The sequence below is a fragment of the Amphiura filiformis genome, chromosome 5 (assembly GCF_039555335.1).
Source record: "Amphiura filiformis chromosome 5, Afil_fr2py, whole genome shotgun sequence".
NCBI lineage: Eukaryota > Metazoa > Echinodermata > Ophiuroidea > Amphilepidida > Amphiuridae > Amphiura > Amphiura filiformis.
This window is the reverse complement of record NC_092632.1, coordinates 9,558,924-9,580,351: the sequence shown is the minus strand read 5'-3', so window position 1 is coordinate 9,580,351 and position 21,428 is coordinate 9,558,924. Positions and strand designations below refer to the sequence as shown.

The 21,428-nt window shown below is 37.9% G+C and overlaps 1 protein-coding gene across 1 annotated transcript; it reads right to left on the bottom strand.

Annotated features, from left to right (window-relative positions):
- Positions 1–6,994: 6,994 nt before the first annotated feature.
- LOC140152583 (arylsulfatase A-like) lies at positions 6,995–21,390 on the bottom strand. The gene is made up of 5 exons (XM_072174974.1): positions 21,044–21,390; positions 13,453–13,906; positions 12,519–12,688; positions 10,761–11,016; positions 6,995–9,017 (listed from the first exon to the last, which is right to left on the bottom strand). The coding sequence occupies exons 1-5, from the start codon at positions 21,292–21,294 to the stop codon at positions 8,577–8,579; spliced, it is 1,572 nt and encodes a 523-aa protein (XP_072031075.1). The 5' UTR covers positions 21,295–21,390; the 3' UTR covers positions 6,995–8,576.
- Positions 21,391–21,428: the final 38 nt, after the last annotated feature.

Below are 21,428 nucleotides of genomic sequence, written 5' to 3'. Positions count from 1 at the left end.
TTCTCTAAAGCGCTGAATAAATAGACAGATTTGCACTATACAGACCTTTAGTTCAGGCCACGCACACAGAATATTTTGTTTACTCCCCGACAAGCATTACAAATGCAGGCGTTTATTAAACATGTTTAACGGCAACTTGTTCCCACAAAGTATTCTTCACACAATTGATATATCTCCCATGCCATTACAGTTGATATCAGACCCTTCATCAACCATCACACAGGTATTTCATATCTTTAAACATGGCAGCAAAAATATCTGTGACATTATTTCCAGCTTGAAAACTTTCTTTGAAAAAGAAAAGGTGGAGGAAATCCCATTTTGTTTTAGACTATGTTTTCACTAATACAAGTTATAGGCCTATGATGTAAAGGTATTAAAAGAAAAGAAATTGGTATAATATTAATCAAATCAAGAAGAATATCAAAGAAATCATCCTACTCGCACATTACACTTGAGGCAGGCCTGTATTATGATTATAAGGCCTACAGTAAAGATAATATGCTAGTTCCGCTAAACAAGAAACTTTTCGTGCTTGGCTGATCCTCACTTGATGAAGGTCATATTGATTTATCGTCTACAGAGATGCCTCCTCTCCAGGCCAATGGTATGTTCAAATCAATCGGTTGGACGTCCAAAGGTCCCGTAAACGTATTATAGGTACATATGACTTTGACATTAATCAGGCAATAGGGGAAACATTAACATGCTCAAAAGAACACTCCGGTAATCACAACATTATGCCTTAGCCTATATGCTAGGAAAACAATTATCAAGCACGAATCACATGGTTTTATTTAAAACAAACTCATATTGACCATAAAAACAAATAAAAACATGAAAGGCGATATCAGATAACGTATATTTTGCGTTTGCAGTATCTACAAATAATGGGGCCTATGATGTTTAGTGTCACTTACACAAGTCACGTTCTATATAGCCAATTGAAAAGAGTTTTATTTGGAAATTCATTAACCAATCAGCGATCGTCATTTCACAGATTGTCGCCAGACAGTTAGTGTTTAGTGATGGAGGAACACAAACTACAGAGACAACATCCTGGTTACATGCATGTCACAGGCATATCAGCCCAATGGGCTATTCCATTTGAAATCTATACACCCTATATGGAAGACAAGACCTTGATCTTCCACAATGGGAGAGTGAATTTCAAAATATGTGACTTAGTTGATATCTACACCACCCCCCCCCCCACCCCCAGTGTGGGAGATTCCGGGGGTGTTAAATTGATATAAAATTGGATCGATTGCACAAATATTGATTGCTCAAGCGATGAGTTTTTAAATATTGGACAAGACATAAACTCTTAACAAGACCATTAAATGTTGGGCGTAAAACATCCAATTTTATCATTATTGTGTTTTGGATACAATATTTTCACACACTTGGATTCATCAAAACATTATAATGGGCTAAATCAGAGACTAAAAAAGACACAATAATTGCATTTGTGCACTTGATTTGCCACCTTTTTAGAAGCTTTGAGATGGCCTAATAAACCAAACATTCACACAATGTTCATTTTAACTTTTAATTTAAAGTCATAATTTCCCTCTGGTTATGTATAGTATTTAGAAAAATATACCTGTTAAAGTGATCTAATAATAGCATCAATATTGAATGGCTTTGTGGGTGATACAAGAATAATTGCAAGAGCTATAACAAAAATCCAGGTTGCAGACCCTGGGTTGCAGATGAGTACAATATTTTAATGCTATAGTTTGATCAGCTTGTATAAACAGGCGCGCCTTATAACATCAAAAATTAATATCAATATATTTTAATTCGAGAAATGCCTTGTGACAACTCACCACACGTATCAAAAATTATTATTTAAGTCACATACTTTGTCTATACTTTTTTAACACGCACAGTATAGACCAGACAGGTCAATAATATCACTCGTAACATGGGTATAATTTTCGGTGTAGTGGTAAAATTTTAACAATTCCCGCCGATTACGAGTTGATCAAACTATAGTGCAACATATTTATATATCACCAAAAAACAAGCAATTCCATATTATTTTTATCATCTACCCAGCAAATGTTTTATGTGAAAAACACTACAACATTTCAAAAATGCTGCCAAAATGTTATAAATAACATTTTACAGCAAGTTTTAAAGAATGTTTTTGTATGTTATCAAACATGTTTTATATCCTTTATATAACCAGACATTCAAACATTTTGAGGCTTGCTGGGTATTTATCAGGCATTCTATATGTGACACGATCTGATCCATGGGGGCCAAAGGAGGCATTTTTGAAAGTTACTATAATTACTACCTTACACAAACATTAGGCTATCATATACTGAAAACACCTAAGGTCTAGTCTACTTGGTTCTAAAGTTGTGAAGTTTTTTGATGTCTATTTTCTTATGTATTTTATTTTTTTTTACTCAATATTTTTGCCTTTATCTCAATTTGAAATTTGCTACCTTTGGTTTCATGGCACATGATGGACCAGATCGTGTCACATATGGCCTTGACTGTACAGTTATTCCAACAAATGTGTGCAAATTCTATTTCATTGAATATCCTCTGGTATTGATGCAACATATCACTGTGTTCATAATACCCAGAAAAATAAATTGGAAATGTTACTCGATAACCAACCACTGAACATCAGAGTTCACTTACATGGGTGTACCGTACTGACATTGAATTTGAATGCATTTTGAAATCATTAATAGAGTATGACATGAATACAAAATATCAATTTTCATATTAAAAATACAAAACATCTTGACATTTTTTTTTTTTTAGATCAACCATGAATGATCCTAGCATTTAGGTCCAGGTCCTGGGACACTCCAATTTTTTTTTTTTCTTCGAAAATTTGGGGGTGGGACTTTACTCAAAGGTGGGACTATACTCGTGTCAGTACGGTAATACTACATTTACAATAGTACTGTATAATAAAATATACATGTATTGAACAGTATTTGTTTCATTAACCGGTAAGGCGGTAAGGGCGTTTAACAAAGTCATTTTGGGTGGGCGCTTATTTTTTACATTGTTTTAAGCCCAAAATATGTAAAAAAAGCACAAAATACTGATCTATCATCATCAGTGTGTCATATGTTTCAGACCATGATTCAGATTTGCATGGACAGTTAATAAAATAATATCACAGTTTGCTTGTTGTTAAGTCACTGGGTGGGCACATATAGGAGCATGGGCGGTTAATGGAACGAATACAGTATTAGCTTTAGAATAATATCAAGTCTGAAGAACTTTTGTTATGGCATATATTCTCCATATATAATTCAACAATCTCATGATATACAGGAATGTACACAAAAATGTCTGTATCATGTCATAGACTCCGTTTACACAGAGAGAAGTCAACTTCAATTGCAACATTGAATTTAGATTGTAACTAAGGATTACTAGTAGCATAAATTATTTCTTAACAGGTGTTTACATGGTAGTCGACTTCAGAACAATTGTGAATTTGACTTTTATGCCATCATTTCACTTGCTCATGCTTCAAATAACCATTATGAAGTTGACCTCTAATTATGTGTTCGTTTACACTGCAAAAGTCGAGTTTGACAAAATGTTGCTCTGGGTCATCATTTGAAGTCGACTTCTGAAGTCGAGTTCAAATTACGACAACCCTCTTTTCACACAAATAAAGTCAACTTGAGGCTCTGTGTAAACGGGTCATATTCTATTTTGCCATTATTTATAAATCATGGCAATGTATAGCATTGTAGAAAAATCACCAAGACTGACTTGCAAAAATCATCATAATTCACACAAAGGATTGCACTTTAGTAAAAACATTTACGTGGGCTCATTGTTTTGCAAAATAAAAGTTGAAAAAGTAATCACATTTCATAAGAAAAATAACTAAAAAAATACAATGATGCCACTATTTGGACATTTTCAATGTAAGCGCACAACATTTACAACATTTATTGACACAAATCTGGTAACTTAGTTACCTGTTCAATTATGTTAAATCTTATTAGAATCTCCACTGGCTTCAATAAAAAAAGTAGCACATCTTGAATAAAATAAAACATACATTTGGCGATTTATAGTGCACGGTGCCAACTCACAGGCCTCTGCACACTTTACAGAATGTCACTGCCAACTGTGGCCCAAGACATGCCTTATAAATCATTAAACAACATTCAGGGATGCAACTCAATATAGGTGCCAGTGGCATGCCTGTGCATTTGGGGGGGGGGAGGCACAAAGAAAAAATGCTTGGTGAGCATTATTTTGACCCAATTTTACTGGGATATCTGCGTGTGCAACATGTACACATTTTCAGTTTCACACTATTTGAAGTGAAAGTTGATACATATTTGGTTCATTTCGCAACTTTGCAACTTTACATTATTCTATACCCAAATTGGGGTGTTTCCTGAATGTGAGCATATTTAAACAGTACTAAAAACAAGAAATGTTTCTTTTTCCATTTTCTCTGGAGTTTTTTTTTGAGGGGGGGGGGTGTCCCCATACTCCCCATCAGGCATGCCACCGATAGGCACAGTATCCTAGTCTAACCACATATAACAATCATAACCAGGATATGATCCCAAAATAAAGATAGACAATTAGGCAGATAGTTTTCTTGTCAAGGGGAATTTTAAGTTTAACTATTTTCTAAAGAATATTTTCCAACCACAACACAGCTCGAACAATGGACTCTCGCACTAAAGCCTGATGCCTTATCAACTGTCTCTTTCTTCATGCATTCAATAGGTCTCTTATATTACAAAATATATGCTAGTTTTCTTTAGTACAGCTTTGACTGTCACTCACAGAATAGATATGAAACCCTTCCTATAATGCAATTAGAATTAATATCAATTAAAGATACAAGGGGGTATCCAAAAGTTTTTGACATCACCTAGAAGGAAAACAGCTATATTGATGAAATTTTGTCAGTATAATCACTGGTCCTTATGTACATTATGGTAAAAAAATGGTCTCATAAGTATGTTTAATTTTTTACAGGTGGCGCTAGGGGAGCAGCGTGGTCCACTGGTTAAGGTCTTTGCCTTTGGTGCAAGAGGTCCCGGGTTCGATTCCCCGCAGGACCTAAAAAAAAAAAGAAGAAAACATCTCTGCTCTCCCGTGGTTCATCTGGTAATGGCGGGGCAGATGAATCCATGACAAAAAAGACCTTGTTACAGGCGGTTCCGATCAGGGTTACGCCCGATTGTCGGCTACACTTGCCTGTCCTATAAAATTACCCCGACCAGCTATCTCTGGCGACCCACCGTTCACCAGGTCACTTGTATCTGGCGAAGTTTCTTCAGCGTTATCTCCTAGATTTCAGCTGTTAATGCCTAGATATGCCCGACATAAAAAAAAAAAAAAAAAAAAATGCAGGAACTTAATCACGCTGCATGCCTCAATTTTCACCATCTTGCAGGTTATGCGCTTACTGCCCATCTAGCGCCACCTGTAAAGAAAGTAAACATACTTAGGAGACCATTTTTGGACCATAATGCACATAAGGACCAGTGATTACACTGACAAAATTTCATCAATGTAGCTCTTTTCCAGAGGATGTTTAAAGACATTCCCATGACCCAATGGGGTTTCTGACCTTGGTATGTCTGGTTTTTGTTAACATGTGGCAAGTTGACCATACTTTGCATTGGGATTGTGTGCAAATATCTGATGTTTTCATCCTATTATTTAACATTGAAAACATCGAGACTTAGGAATAAAATTAATGCAGTGGGACAATATGAATGTTTCCTGTAAGAAAATCAAATATCAGTCCTAAGTCTCAACTATTAGCTCGTTGGCTGCAGTTTTAAAATGACCATTTTGTGTGTGTGTCAATGGGGACTTTGCCTCTAAAATTAGGTTATATTGGTCAAATTTCCCAATCATAGTGCATTGTAGGAATGCAATCCCGGCCAACACCCGGCTCCCTCCGGGATACATTTTGAGTCAAATCCCGGGTCACATGATGTCAAGTCCCGGACCATCCCCGGGTCCCCAGGGGCCGGGGTTGCATTTGATATGTGCATTACCAGGAAGTAACAGTTTGGCTCTTTTCCTTCTGGGTGATGTCAAAAACTTTTGGATACCCCCTCGTATATATACATATTATGGTAGAAAATTTGCAGAGGAATTCACAGAGGTTTTCAAGCATCACAAAGCAAAAACAAAAACAAGAGTTGTTTTATTATTTTCCAACATAACTTGTTGGATAAATCCAGATATCCACTGTATGAATGTATCAAAGATACTGTTTACCAGTTTTTACAGATAATTATCATACTGGTATTATGATTGGAGTTGATCACATAAAAATTGACAATAGGCGGATCTATGGTAGCACAGGTTTTGGGTATTCAGTCAATATTACTCACACAATGAGAGTGACGGTAACCATATTTTCTGGAACCCCTAACCCTAACCCGTTCCAGCAAATATGGTCACCTCTCTACTCCAAATACTCTCAGGCCGTTGCAACTCGTATACCAGCGCAATGCAAAAAGGTGGTGTCACCGTCGGCTTCCCCCATGTATTACCCACCAGCGCCATTGATAAGTCACGGCCGCTGCCATTAATATTGAATATTGGTACAATTCATTTGTTTATGTTTCTTATGTTCTTTCTTTTATAACTATGACCATTTATACATGTACTTTAAATATTAACTGTCATGACTGTATCCGTTTGTTTGGTAAATTTTCATGAAATATTGATAAATTGAAGAATTTGTAATTAAACCCTGGGCGTCGCCATTTTAGAAAAGTGAAGAAAAATGCTGCTGCCACCACGACAGTACTAAAAGCTACCTAAAAAATATGCGTAGTGCTGTGGAGACTTACGTTAACATGACGTCACGAATATGCTAATTAAAGAAAAATGCTGCTGCCATCTACGTCCACATGTTGCAAGCGTGACGATCGCTGACCTCACATCGATGAACGGAGTTGCAAGTCCATCGCACTACGTGCTCTATAATACGTCCATGATACTCTAGGACTCTGGGGGGATTACAACCTTCTTTGACTGGCACTGACATTTGTTAAAAAACGCATATCCATTTTCATGTTATTTGTTGCATATCATGGGGGGAAAATTAGGAAACTTCCTTCAATTGTGCTCATACTCAAACTTTTATATCAATAGTGTATTTACTCTATTTAACACCCCATGGGCATGACATTTTCGAAAGAGGGTGCGTTTATTAGGCGTCTCTTTTACAATGATAATTCCTGAAAAATTGTTAGGTAAGCTTAAAAGTCATACCAAAATGACAAACTATGAACTTCCGGTTCACTTCCGGGTTTGTGGTGTCATTTTCGGCAATTACCAATCATGTGTGAATCATACTAAACTAGTTAGCATGGAAACTTCAGTATTTTATAAACATTTTTGTTGAATAAATTGATGGGGGGTTTAATAGAAGGAACAATTAAAAGAGCAAATACAGTAATCATAGTAACTATGAAATATTTAAAATATTTGCAGAAAGACGTTTTCATTTACAGAGATGCCACCGGGTAATAGTAGGTTTGTTAAAAAACCTGGAACTTCACCACTTCAAAAATGAAATATGATGGCCATGAAAGAACATATATTTTTTGGTTTTGGTGAAGAAAAAAAACCAAATCAGGAATTACAGCAAAAACTGGAAAAGTAGCATCTCTACATTTAAAGTATTATCATTCTTTGGAGAGTACCTTACCTCCCAAGATTGCAGGCACAATTTCATATGGCTGTTGTTACCACTTTCATTGAACAAAAAATGATATTTCAGAAATAACTTATTTATGTTCAGTGTTGCTAGGTGATGTTTTAATTGAAATCACCTCTAACTCTACAGATCCTCATTCATCTGAGTAACATGAATATTTAGTTGAATACTCAGAGAAGAATTTGTCCCCAAATCTGAACCACTAAGCTTCATAACATTATAGATGGTGAAGACTGAAGGTTATCGGTTGCACCACTGGCTCACGGTCACCTAAATAGAAAAGATTGTCCTGATTATCAAAATTATGCTTCTCAGATGAATGAGAAAGAGAATATTACACCCAAAGAGTAACAACTTGGCCATGTTTGTGTCTTGCCTATGGAGGGAGGGAGGGAGGGCAATATAGTGTACCTCTGGATTATTTTACTATGTGTCTGGCCAACTTGATTGTTTGCATTGTTCATGTAATGCATTGTTGTGATAAGGTATGCTAAGTGATCTGCAAGCAAACCTTTCTATAGTCTGTATGCCTTCCTCAAGGTAGTAATTTAGATATTGCTTTTTATTGTATCTCTAAACTTATAATCAATGATGATAAGTATATAAAAGTATACATTTTCAAAAAGGAAATGATGCAAGGAATCCAACTAGCATACCAGATTCCTGCAAAATCACACAACATTTGATTTCACTTTACTACATTGAGCAAGGCATATGGACAAAATAACACTCAAGCTTACAGATCGATACACTATTTTGGTCTCCATATGTAAGAAACCAAGATGGCAGATTTACCGTGTCACTCATGAGGCAATTCTGAGTTGGTACTCTTTGGGTCCAATGTCTTTGATTGAATCCTACTTCACTTGAGCCTATTTACCTTGCTGGAGTATTTATTCCACCTGTCATCCTTACCGCAATGACAACATTCAGGAAATGGGGTACAACCTTTATTACAACATGGCTCAGCTGAGGTATCATGGTTTGCCGGTTGTGATGCGCCCCACTCCATGTTTGCATTGAACTCATTGTATAACTGGGTGGTTTTCTTGACAATATCTTGGTATTCGGTGGTATTGAGTGCAAACTGCTCGCTTGGATCCACATGTAGATCATACAGCAATGGAGGATCGTGTCTTGTTAGTTTTGCTGAGGGACGGCAGTCTGGATCATGGTTCTTTGCATCAGAGTTCCCTTCTCCCTGAGTGTAGAAGTGGGCTTTGTATTGCTTGTAACGCACTGCATAGACGCCAACTGTGGGATCCGGGGAGGTGAAGTAGTAGAAGAAAGATTCCCTACGACTCTGTGGACATTAAAAATACAAAACAATGAGAATAGTGTGTTACACTTAAATAAAACACAATCTAAAATAGTTACATATTCAGACCTGCAAACCTCTGAGATCACAAAACTGTATTCTGAAACCCCAAAAGTCGTATTTTTCATTAAAAAAACATATTTTCTAAAATTATCAAGCGTTGATGAGCTTACGTACAATGTTATACGATCCACTGTGAGAGTAAGCGATGCTGAAAATCCACACTACAAATTGCACATTGTGCATGACTTTCTCCTTTCAGAGATGTCTGCAGAGGTGCACGATTTAGCCATTCCCACTTAGGTTTTTAACCAAAGGGTCTATCTGATCAGCTTCGAGCGATTCTGAATCCATCTTTGTCCCCCGCTCAATAAAAAACAATCCAGCAATGGCTGCCATCAACATCATCCCCACGGCAACTTTCGGCGAACACAGATACACACACACACATGTAAAGATAGACTATACCAGTTTGGGTATCATATAGTCTCATATACACCTATTATGCATGCAACGGCAATTTAGTCTCTTTCATACATTTATACAACAACGCAGAGGGGCGCTGCTGTTTTGAAATGGCATTTTTATTTTGTTTTTGGTCAATGATCAAAACCGTATTTTATTTGAAAAAAAGGACGCTCATATTTTTAACGAATTCCCGTATGAAATACGGGAAAAACATATTGGTTGGCAGGTCTGCATATTTAAGTAGGCCTTCATTGTGTACTTTATTTTACATAATTAGCCCCCATTCCCTACTCCCCATTCCAGAAAAATACAGCACTAATTTTTTTTTTTTTTTTAATGAAACATAGCTAAATCCTAATCCTCTTGTTAGTCCTAACTGGCAATGAAAGTAAAGTAAATTATTTACTGCATCACAGGAATTCCATCTTGATATTACTATATCACAGGAATTCCATCTTGATATTACTATATCACAGGAATTCCATCTTGACATTGAATTTCTTGGTTGCTGCATTTGTTTACAGTTCTCTCTCTCACTATTAAAGGAAGTGTCCGGCAATCACAACATTATGTCTTATATGTTAGAAAAATAATTATCAAGCACGAACCACATGGTTTTTTTTAAAACGAAGTCACATTAACCATAAAAACGAATAAAAACAACCATCTCTCAACACGCGATATTCAAAATTCCTGAGTCGAAATTTTCTAGAGCAATGACGTCATGGTTATTTGTGCTCATTTGTTGAGAGATGGCTGTTGTTATTCGTTTTTATGGTTAATATGACTTTGTTTTAAATAAAACCATGTGGTTCGTGCTTGATAATTATTTTTCTAATATATAAGACATAATGTTGTGATTGCCGGATACTTCATTTAATTACACTGATACAACATGTCCAACATGGAAAATGTCCATTTTGACTTTCAAAAATCAAGAGGAATGAGTCAGATGTCACTAATATTATTTTTGAGATATTGACAAAAACAGTGTTCAAATTCTTTTGTTTTATATTGTTTTCAGCTATTATTGCTCATAACTCAGTAACCAGATATCCAATTGGGTTTGCATCAAAATGTAGCATTTGAAAACTGCCAGAAAATGATGTAAAAAACTTGCAACTGATAATTGCCGACACATGACTCATTCCCCATGATCATGTCTCATCTATTCATGGATCAAAGCAAGCATATACAGCCACTGTGAGTGCTACCATTACCAAAACATTCCATCAACTGAAATAATGAGCATACTCATACCTTTGGGGTATCACTGAAGAGTATAGGAGCCATGTCTATACCATCTATGGTGACGTTAGGCATCGTAGCACCTACAAGGTTAGCTATGGTAGGATACAAGTCCATTATACTTGCTAACTCAGTGGTTCTACCAGGCTTGATGTGACCAGGCCAGTGTGCTATCCCAGGGACACGCATACCACCTTCATATGTAGTGCCTTTACCACATTTCAACAGACCTGCATTGCCACCTCTGTTTTCATTGCGTAAACTTGGACTGTAAAATAAATTGGTTTACAACTGTTAAATAACATTGCCAAACCTGGCAACCTTGACTATCGTCCTGCAACCTGGAAAATGGCCAGTGAAAAAGGAAGCCGGAAAAATTTGAGTACCTTTTCAGTGTGATTTTTGCTACAAAAACAAACTAAGATTTTACAGATGATTTGTGGATATTATTTACATAAAATAATACCATTTTAGTCTAATTTGGTCTCAAAATGCTTTCTATAATTGATTTCTGAAAAGTCATATTTTTGTAGATGAGTGAAACATTAAAAGTGCCACACCCATAAAATGGGCTGAAAATAATTCTGCCATTAACCCTTACGCCCTAGCTGCTTTTTTGGCGAGGGGGAAGGAAAGAAGGAAGAAAGAAAAAAAGAAGAAGAAAAAACTTTTTTTCTCGGGTGTGGTTTCAAACCCCCTGACCCTTCCGGTGCCACGCCCATGCACTGACCTACCTTGCCACGGGGGAGTAGCTTGCCCGGCCAAGCTTTCCGTCCCCATATGACTGTTCGCATGATGACGCAATAGCATCACATGGGATACCTGCTTGTGCCTACGCTTTCTGAATTGAGGTTTTTTGATGTTTAGTAAGGTTAGGGTAAAGGTAAACATATCTATAGGAGGAAAATTAAGGTGTTATTAACCCTTATGCCCTAGCTGCTTTTTTGGTGAGGGGGAAGGAAAGAAGGAGGAAAGAAAGAAAGAAGAAGAAGAGAAAACTTTTTTTCTCGGGTGCGGTTTTGAACCCCCATATGACTGTTAGCATGATGACGCAATAGCATCACGTGGGATACCTGCTTATGCCTACGCTTTCTGAATTGAGGTTTTTGATGTTTAGTAAGGTTAGGGTTAAATAACATTATGTAGATTATATTGTCGATGAATGCAACAAACATTTCTAGTTATCTTCATCATTGTAGCAACTTAATATTATCACTGGCAGCATTCAGAACATTCAATTATTCAAATAGAATGAATGTTGAAACAATGTCAGGAATTCCTCACATAATAAGGCAACCATAGCTGCACCTGATCAGATACCTATGTTTTCAAAGTTGATTCAAGCAGGAATGACTGCAAGTCTCACAATATCTCACCTCTCACATTGTGCCAAGAAATTTTCCTTGGATTTGAACCACATTTGTCAGTCTCAGCAAAACTGCTCCACATTTCAGCACTCAGGGCACCTACAATGTAGCCTGAGAGAACAGTCTAGTTCCTCTTGACAAATGTCAATTCATGGATAGAATTTGGTCCATTTGGATTCTGGCAACAGAATTTTACAAGACTCTTGTATTCTTGCCACTGTACTAGTGTGTAGACTTGAAATATTTACAAGAATCTTTAGCAAATTCATTCAGCAGAATCCCAGCGAGAAATTCTAACCCTGCAATTATTGCCAAAATGATCAGATTTGTTTATGTGGTGCAAAACTTTTCCCTGAGATGTGGTAATGCTGTTTGACACCTGTATTCTTTATATGATACATACCCATTGTCTGACGTGAAGAATACAAAGGTATTGTCAATAATACCACTGTCACGTAACTGCTTCATAACTTGTCCAACAGTCCAATCAAGTGCTGCCAGTGAGTCTCCAAACATGCCACGTAATGTGCTGTTTCTGAACTGCTTGGAAGCGTATTGGGGGTGATGAGTATGCTGAAAAAATTGTGTCAAAATCACTTATGGGTACAATTTATAAAACATGCATTGGTTTGATTTCTAAAGATTATTTGGAAGGGCTGCAATATTTTGTGATCATTTACAGTTTCATAGTGTTAAAAAATCAAACAAACAATAACTTTAATCAATATTGGCCAGAACATTGTAATTGATACAAGATGCAAAATTGAACAAAATGTAACAAATGCTGTTATTCCTGGGGCCCATGTACAAACCAACAGATGCATCGCAATAACAAAAGGCTTTTAGTGCTAATTATTTATACAAATTACTGCATATAATATACAAACATGTATTTATCTTGCTGTACAACAAATGAAACAAACATTTTTCAAAACAAACATGTAATATATTGTTCCTTGGCTTACATACAACACATCAGAACCCTACAAAAATAATTTGTTTAACACCACCTTGTCTGCCAGCCAGTTTCCTGAAGTGGGCTTTGAAATTTAGGAATTCCCCACTGGGAAGAGCCCAAAATCTTTTGTGTATTTTTTCATTTTGACCTGTGAAAAAGGGGTGTAACCTGATTGACAGCCTCATCCCCCATTTTGCTTCATCGAAACTGAGATTTCTGCATTTAAGAAGAAAGCTTTTTATTTATTTGGAAACATTGTTTTAATGTTAGACCTTGATGTAAGATAGAAAACAGAACATGTCCCTTGTGCAAGAATGCATTTTAATTTGACAGGTTTATTAAAAAACCCTAACCCACTCACTAGAAAACATTTACTTACTTGAAAAGCGAAGTAGAGGAAGAATGGTGCATCTTGTGTAGCTTTATCAGCAATCCAAGAAGTTGCATGTTGTGAATACCTCTCATCAAGTGTTAGCAAATCTACTGGTTGTTCAACCAATGTTGAGTTTTGAAACAAAGGACAGTTACTATATTGTGGATCACAGTCATTATAGCAGGTATCATTTGGATAAAAACATGTCCTGCATGGGCACATGTCATGGGAGTATGGCACACCAAAATAGGTGTCAAATCCATGATTTAAAGGCAGATGTTCATTATTTGTTCCCACTCCAAGATGCCACTTGCCGACTATGCTAGTAGTGTATCCTTGCTTTTTGAGTAGCTCTGCTATAGTTGTTTCATTACTAGGCAGGCCTCCAGTGCAGTCTGGTACAAAAACACTTGGCCAGATACCAGATCTTGTCTGATAGCGACCAGTCAGAAGAGAAGCTCTGGTGGAAAATGCAATTTTTGTTAGAATTAAATTCATTTTTGTTTAGGGAATTGTTTTGATACTTGGCTTTATGGTTTTAAGACATTTTATGCACTTCTGGTAATGTACAGTGTACATATGGGCCTGAAAAAAGGAAAAAAAATACTGAGCAACTGGTTGCCAATTATTAGGTAGGAAAACATATTTTTGAAAATGATTACTTTCCACAAATGCCTTAGAAAATATTCTTTGACTTTTTTCTCTTTCTGAAATATTATTTTTAGGCCACATAAAAGTTTAAAATGTTGTCCCCACATTTATTGAAAGGTGAAGAGAGGGGGATGGAGTAAGGGAGGGAGGCATTTTTGTTGTTGCAAAATTGACATTTGATACAGTTACATTGTAGACCCCTTGGAGTACCGAGTATGTACCATGTAAATTTGGGCAGCAAGCACATCTCAAAAAGGAATCCTGCTTCATTATATAATTATATAATATGCTTCATTTTTCCCTGTTATTTTTGTTTCACCAATAAGGCTTTTTGCAATTTGGTTGCGCATGCACTAAATTCCTTGCTTGGGAGATAGACACTAAAGACTCAGTAAAGCTACAGTATTTCAATGTGGGTCAACTTTGCACTTTGTAAGGAACACTTCCTATATGTATTTTCATATTTTTGGGGCTTGATATCTTATGAACATTTGCATAATAAGACAAGGAAATATTGATTAGCTAGCTAGAAACTGCTAGAGTGACACAGGAAAGTAAAATCTTGGGTGATCCTGTTCCGGCGTGGTTCATCACATGCATTGTCAATGGAGGAGATTTGGTTGTCATCTCTTAACTAGAACGGTTACCGCACCATAGCTGAACCATGATGTGGCTTCAGCTATTGACCCAGGTCTTATGAGGAGTATGTGTTACCCTGATGGGGGAAATTTGTATTATTTTCTTTATTTTGTTATCTTTCATTTGCACATTTTCATCTTTCATTTACAATGGAGAGAAATATACCCAAAACCAAGCCAAAGACATGTGGTGGTGCACCGAAGAAGTTTAAGCCGCTGTGGATGAGCAGTGAGGCAATGAGGAAAGTTAAAAAGAAATACAATTCTTGGAAACGCTATACAAGAACAAAGCACTATCAAGACTATGAGGAATATGTCAAAATAAGAAATGAGGCAACAAAAGAAGTGAGGAGAGGAGAGCAAAGAAAAGTTTTGAGAAAAATCTAGCGGAAGATGTGAAGGTTAATCCCAAGGCGTTCTGGAAGTATGTAAGATCTAAAACCAAGGTGAAAGCTGGAATTAAGGATCTAAAAAAAGAGGATGGATCTTATGCACAAGCTGATGGTGATAAAGCAGAAGTACTCAACTCCTTTGCTAGTGTTTTTACAGAAGAGGACACAAGGCACATCCCTAAACCAGATAAGATGCACTAAGATGTAAAGTTAGAGAATATCAACATAAAGTGTGAAGATGTCAGGAAGGAGATACTGAAGTTAAAACCGTCAAAGTCACCAGGCCCTGATGGCCTGCATCCAAGGGTCTTGAGAGAAGCATGTGAGGAAATTTCAGAGCCCCTGGCTGTTATTTTCAATAAATCCATGGAGGAAGGTGTCGTCCCAGATAGATGGAAGATAGCAGAGGTAACAGCTATACACAAAAAAGGAAGCCCTTCTGATGCTGGTAACTATCGACCTGTCAGTTTGACATCAGTTGTATGCAAGATGCTTGAGTCAATTATCAGAGACCAACTGATGGATTTCATGAAAGAAAATGAAATAATTTGCAATGAACAGCATGGATTTAGGCAAGGAAGATCTTGCGTTACACAGCTAATAGAAATCATGGATATCTGGACCAGGATGCTTGAAGAGGGTGATGGCATTGATGTGGTCTACCTGGATTTCAGAAAGGCCTTTGATTCGGTCCCACACCAACGCTTACTGAGGAAAGTTGAGGCCCATGGTATATTATAGTATATAGTATAGTATATTTATTAAAACACATTGCAGCCAAATGGCTGAATTACATGGATTTTACAATTTGATTTAAATAGTATAAAAACATCAAATAACATTTTAAAGACACATTTAGAAATTGTAAAAACATCAAATTACATTTAGAATAATTGCACACGAGAAACATTTAAATATATATAAAAAAACCATCAAATTAATAATATTAAGTATAGATGGCAAACTCCTAAATTGGATAGGAAGCTTCCTGCTTGGAAGAAAGCAATGTGTCTCTGTAAATGGAGTCAAATCTTCGTGGGCAGAGGTGAAAAGTGGTATCCCCCAAGGCAGTGTACTGGGACCGATCTTGTTCATCATTTTCATCAATGATCTCCCTAATGAAATTTCAAGCTTAGTAAGAATGTTTGCGGATGACACTAAGGTCTTTACCCAAGTTCACAGTGATGATGATTGTGCCAAGCTGCAGGAGGATTTGGACAAGCTGGGAGATTGGTCGAATAGATGGCAAATATACTTCAACGTAGGGAAGTGTGGAGTGATGCATTATGGCAAGGACAGAGAAGTCCATAGTTATTCCATGAAAGATGGGGATAATAGCAGACCACTGGGAAAGCTGGAGGAAGAAAAGGATCTGGGAGTCCTGTTTGACAGTTCGCTTACCTTCAGAAAGCATGTAGGAGCAGTCACAAATAAAGCATTCTGCAAATCGTATTGTGGGAGTGATGAAGAGAACCTTTGAGTATATGGATATTCCAATGTTCAAAACCCTATACAAGACCATGATTAGACCACATCTGGAATATGCAAATTGTGTATGGAGTCCATTTCTGAAAGGCGATATCGATAAACTGGAGAAGGTTCAGCGCAGAGCAACTAAGTTGATTCCCGAGATCAGAGATCAGCCATACGAAGCACGTCTAAAAGGCTAAAACTCCCTTCATTAGCATTCAGAAGACTCAGAGGAGACCTCATCCAAGTATATTGCATTATGAGTGGTCTGACAGACATCCAACCCCATAATCTATTTGATATGGAGAGGAGGATGGTAGGGCTGAGGGGACATAATTTAAAGATCAATAAAGTGAGAAGCAAGGACACGCTTAGAAGAAATTGTTTCACCCTAAGGGTTGTAAATGCTTGGAATCGATTGCCAGCAACCGTAGTGCATGCCAAGTCTACCAACTGCTTTAAAAACGGCATTGACACCTTCTTAGAGAACCATAGACAAGTATGATTACAGATTACAAATTACTTGTCAAGTAATGATGAAATTGAATGGGCGTTATAAGGCTTTATAGCCTTCCAAAAGAGTGTCCGAGACGACAGGTAAACAGGTAAACAGGCACCACTAGGGGGTCATACCTTCCTTATTTTGAGATATGAAAAGGTCCCATATGAATATTGACCCGGGTCTTATGATGAGTGTCACCCTCGGGTGTGGAAATATTTTTGCAATATGCTTTACTTTGTTCTCTTTCATTTCACACCACTCGGGACATACCTTCATGACATTTCAAGATATGTCCATTTTGGCTTTTCGAGATATCAAAAGGGTCCAAAATGAGGAGTGCTACCCCGGTATGGAAATTATTTTAATTATATTCTTTACTTTGTTCTCTTTCATTTGACATCACCTTCTTGGCATTTCGAGATATGAAAAGGACCCAAAATATGAATACTGACCCAGTCCCAGGACTTCTGAGGAGTGTCACCTCCGGTGGGGAAATAATTTTTAACATATTCTTTACTTCTTTCTCTTTCATTTGACACCAGCGGGGCAAGCAATTTTTGGCAAGCCGAGAAGGGGGAGGGGGGCGGGGAAGCAATTTTGGCACACATTCATGGTGTGTTTTTCCCCTCCAATACTACAAAAAAAGTTTCCCCGCATAACGCATTGTCAGACCTTTATTGAGGAGCTCTTGCAAAAGAGCTAGTACTAGGCTACTACAGCTCTCCTTAAAAACTTAATAACATTTCTCAGGAGTATGATTTACTATATAAAAGCTCTAGCTCCTCAATACTTGAATCCCTATGTTTTAATACAGATATATTAAAATATTGAATTCCTTGTTGAGCACCTTAGGGACCGTTCACAAATACTTGTAAGGGGGGCCTGATGCAAAAAGGGGGGCCCTGAAATTTTTTGACCCTCCTAGGGGGGCCCTGAAAAAAATGACCACAAATTTTCCTGGAAAAATTAAGTTCATATGCTTTGGGGTTGACCCATAATTTTCATGTCAAAAAAGGGGCCCTGAAATTTTTGAGGTCTGTAAAGGGGGGGGGGGCCCGAAAAATATTTGCAATGAAATTATTTTGCATCAGGCCCCCCCCTTACAAGTGTTTGTGAACGGTCTTCCTTAGTAAAGCCAAATTGGTCAAGCTGGGAGATTCCACGTTTGTTGATAGAAAGACAGCTTAGGCTAATAGAAATTGGCACTCCATTCGTGGTGGATAATAATAAAGTTTAAAACATGTAGGCCTAGCCTATGTCCGGCACTTAGGCAGGGTGATTCTTTGTTGGATTATTTATTTGATCCTATTTGTGACCTCTTTCCTTTTCTCACAAGTCTGAAACATCGAGTCGTAGTACCGTCCATGCGAACTTGGATGTAAGCTTAAGCGAGTTTAGGCCTACACGTTGACGCAAATTCAAGAAAGTAGAAAACTTGGAAGTATGACTACATGAGCTTACATCATACATGTATATCCCGGGATTATATCTGCCTCTGTATTTTGCAAACTAAAACAAGAATAGGGCTACTCTATTAAATAAATACGAGAATGAGAGTAGGCCTATGACTGAATTAAGTTAGATGCCGCCCAAGTCAAGACACTGAAACTGATATCGTAAAAGTCACACCGGCGCTTGCACAAAGTTATGAATGAATGCCGTACAATGGTTATACTCATCACATGTATATCGCCATGGTCGGGGCACGTATGTAGGGCTATTTGCATGCTTGTCATGGGTCGACCTGGCTAAAAATCCTGGCGTTTATGGGCCGAATGTGGCAACCCAAAATTCTACGGTCGACCTGGGAGAAACCGATTTACAATAACTTAGGTGGTCTATCGTGTGCGATACGCTATTTTTGGTCGACCTGGGATTTTTTTCTCCCAGCTTGACCCAAAACGCCTTAGTAAACTCAGAAGAGTGATTTAAAAACAGAGCTCCTGCAATTTTCAAAAATGAAGGCCTGCACTGCCACTGCAGTGTATTCACTCGGTCGGACATCCGGGAACATTGTCCCCTTCGTCCTCTTTGCACAAGCGCGCGCATAGCAACCAGCTCGAGAAAGGGGAACTGCACATGCGCTGCACATGCGCACACTCAAATGGATACAAGGCTTCTTGTCAGATCGCAAACAGTCTGTTAACATCAATGGTCAGTGCTCAGCTTGGGCCCCAGTACAATCAGGGGTCCCACAAGGATCTGTCCTTGGTCCTACACTCTTCTTGATATATATTAATGATATTGCAAGTGGGATAAAGTCCAACATCAGATTATTCGCCGATGATAGCATCCTATACCGAGAAATCCGGGACCTGAAGATCATCAGATATTACAGCAAGATCTGCAAGCTGTCTTTGCATGGGCTGACAGTTGGCAAATGGCCTTCAATGCATCAAAATGTCAACATCTCACCATCACCCGTAAAAAGCAGCAGTCTGTCTTCAATTACTCTGTAGCTGAACAAGTCATCCAAAAGTTGCTAGTCACAAATATCTTGGAGTCACCATTTCCAGTGATTTGACTTTCAAAGAGCACATTGCTAACATTCGATCTAAGGCAGTGAGTACCCTTGGCATCATCCGAAGAAATCTTGGACCATGCTCACAGAAGGTGAAACTAAAGGCTTACCAAAGTTTAGTAAGACCTCAGCTTGAATATGCTGCATCAGCATGGAGCCCATATACATCTAGGGACATCAAGTCATTGGAAACAGTCCAGCGCCAAGCAGCCCAATTTATTTGTGGAAACTTTGATAGGCGGGCTAGCGTCACACCACTACTTCACCAGTTAGATCTGGACCTTCTTAAAACAAGGAGACTGTTCATTCAGTGTTCAATGTTCCACAAAATACATCATGGACTCATAAATGTCAACTTTCCACCCATCATCAAACTGCATCCAACCGTTGGGAGATTAACCCACCATCTCCGGTATCAGCCCATCAGAGCATCTCGGGACACTTACAAGTATTCATTCTTCATTCAAGACGATACCAATTTGGAACTGCCTGCCTGTGGAAGCTGTAACATCAACATCAGTCCAAGCCTTCCAGTCAGCAGCACTCCCTGCAGTTAGAGCTTTACAGCCTTCTGCAGTCCACCAGGTTCTCTAAGCATCTAGAGTTCATTTTACTCGCACATCTTGTACATATCCTGCACTATTGGCACATCTGCACCTGTGTTTTGAGCAGCACATTTCTCCTTGGACAAGCTATCTGCTTTATTTAGGAGCATAAAGACTGAAGACTGAAGACTGAAGACTGGTTTTACAAGGCTATTTCCCCTTTGTGACGTCAGCCCAACCAAGAGAATACTGTATATAGGTATGCTAGGTGAATTCAAATTTGCCATCAAACTGCATCATTTTACATATCAAATTAAAGCCCTTGCCTTGAGTAAAGAAAGCCAAAACTGAAAACATTTTTGTCATAGCACTTTCCGTAACAAAGTTACATCTTGTCAAAGATTGACTTTCATCAAAAAGATTCTGCTAACAAAATTTCCCAAAACGGCATTTAGGGGTGTTTCTAGATCTTAGTCTCATGGCGATAGCAGCTTTTTTAATGGAACTGCTATCAAAATCCTCTAAAATTCCACCATTTATCACCATAAAAAATCATATATTTGGGTCAAGTGAAGTATAGAAAACATATTTATGTAGGTTTCCTTCACCGACCTATTCTCGAAAAAAATTCAAATTTCTATGTAAATATGCATTTTGTTTGGGCCCCGGTCTCGGCGAATTTCGCTGATAGCAAATGTGTTAACTAAAAATTTGCCTGGGATACCTACTGACTATACTAGTGCATGAAAATAAAAAAATGAAAAAACTTGCCACGGCGGCGAAAAAAAAAAAATTGCTGGCTTCAAGTGGCGAAAAAGAAAGAATTTGCCCCGACTCCAACTTCCTACCCCCCGAGAATCTAATGGCGCGTCCATTACCGTGATGGACTGCATACAGGACTTGTGGAATAGAATTGAGTGAATCGTAAACCTCCCAGTGCAAGCTCATTTATATTTGGTGAACTGGATGTTGGGTGCCCGTATATCTCTAAATCACCATATCCTAAGTCATCTGCAAATAACACCACTATATTAGGTAGAGTTGCGGCTAGTGTCCTGGGATATAAAGTGACAAAACCAGCCAAAACAAATAGCCGAAGCGATAAAACTCCCACACTGGGCGCAGCCATCTTTGTTTACTGATGATTCATGGGATATGATGTTAAATGTGATTCGTACGTGTTCTGTAATTGGTTGTTTTCTTAATTGATCAACTCAACGGACCAATTGGCGTGCACGAACTAGAAGCCTTGACAAAATTGAT

Coding starts and splice junctions, on each gene's coding strand:
- LOC140152583 (XM_072174974.1), bottom strand. CDS start 21,294: ATGGCTGCGCCCAGTGTGGGAGTTTTATCGCTTCGGCTATTTGTTTTG. Junction 13,907..21,043: donor CCTGTATGCAGTCCATCACG/GTAATGGACGCG, acceptor ATTTTCCACCAG/AGCTTCTCTTCTGACTGGTC. Junction 11,017..12,518: donor TTCTTCACGTCAGACAATGG/GTATGTATCATA, acceptor TTTATTTTACAG/TCCAAGTTTACGCAATGAAA.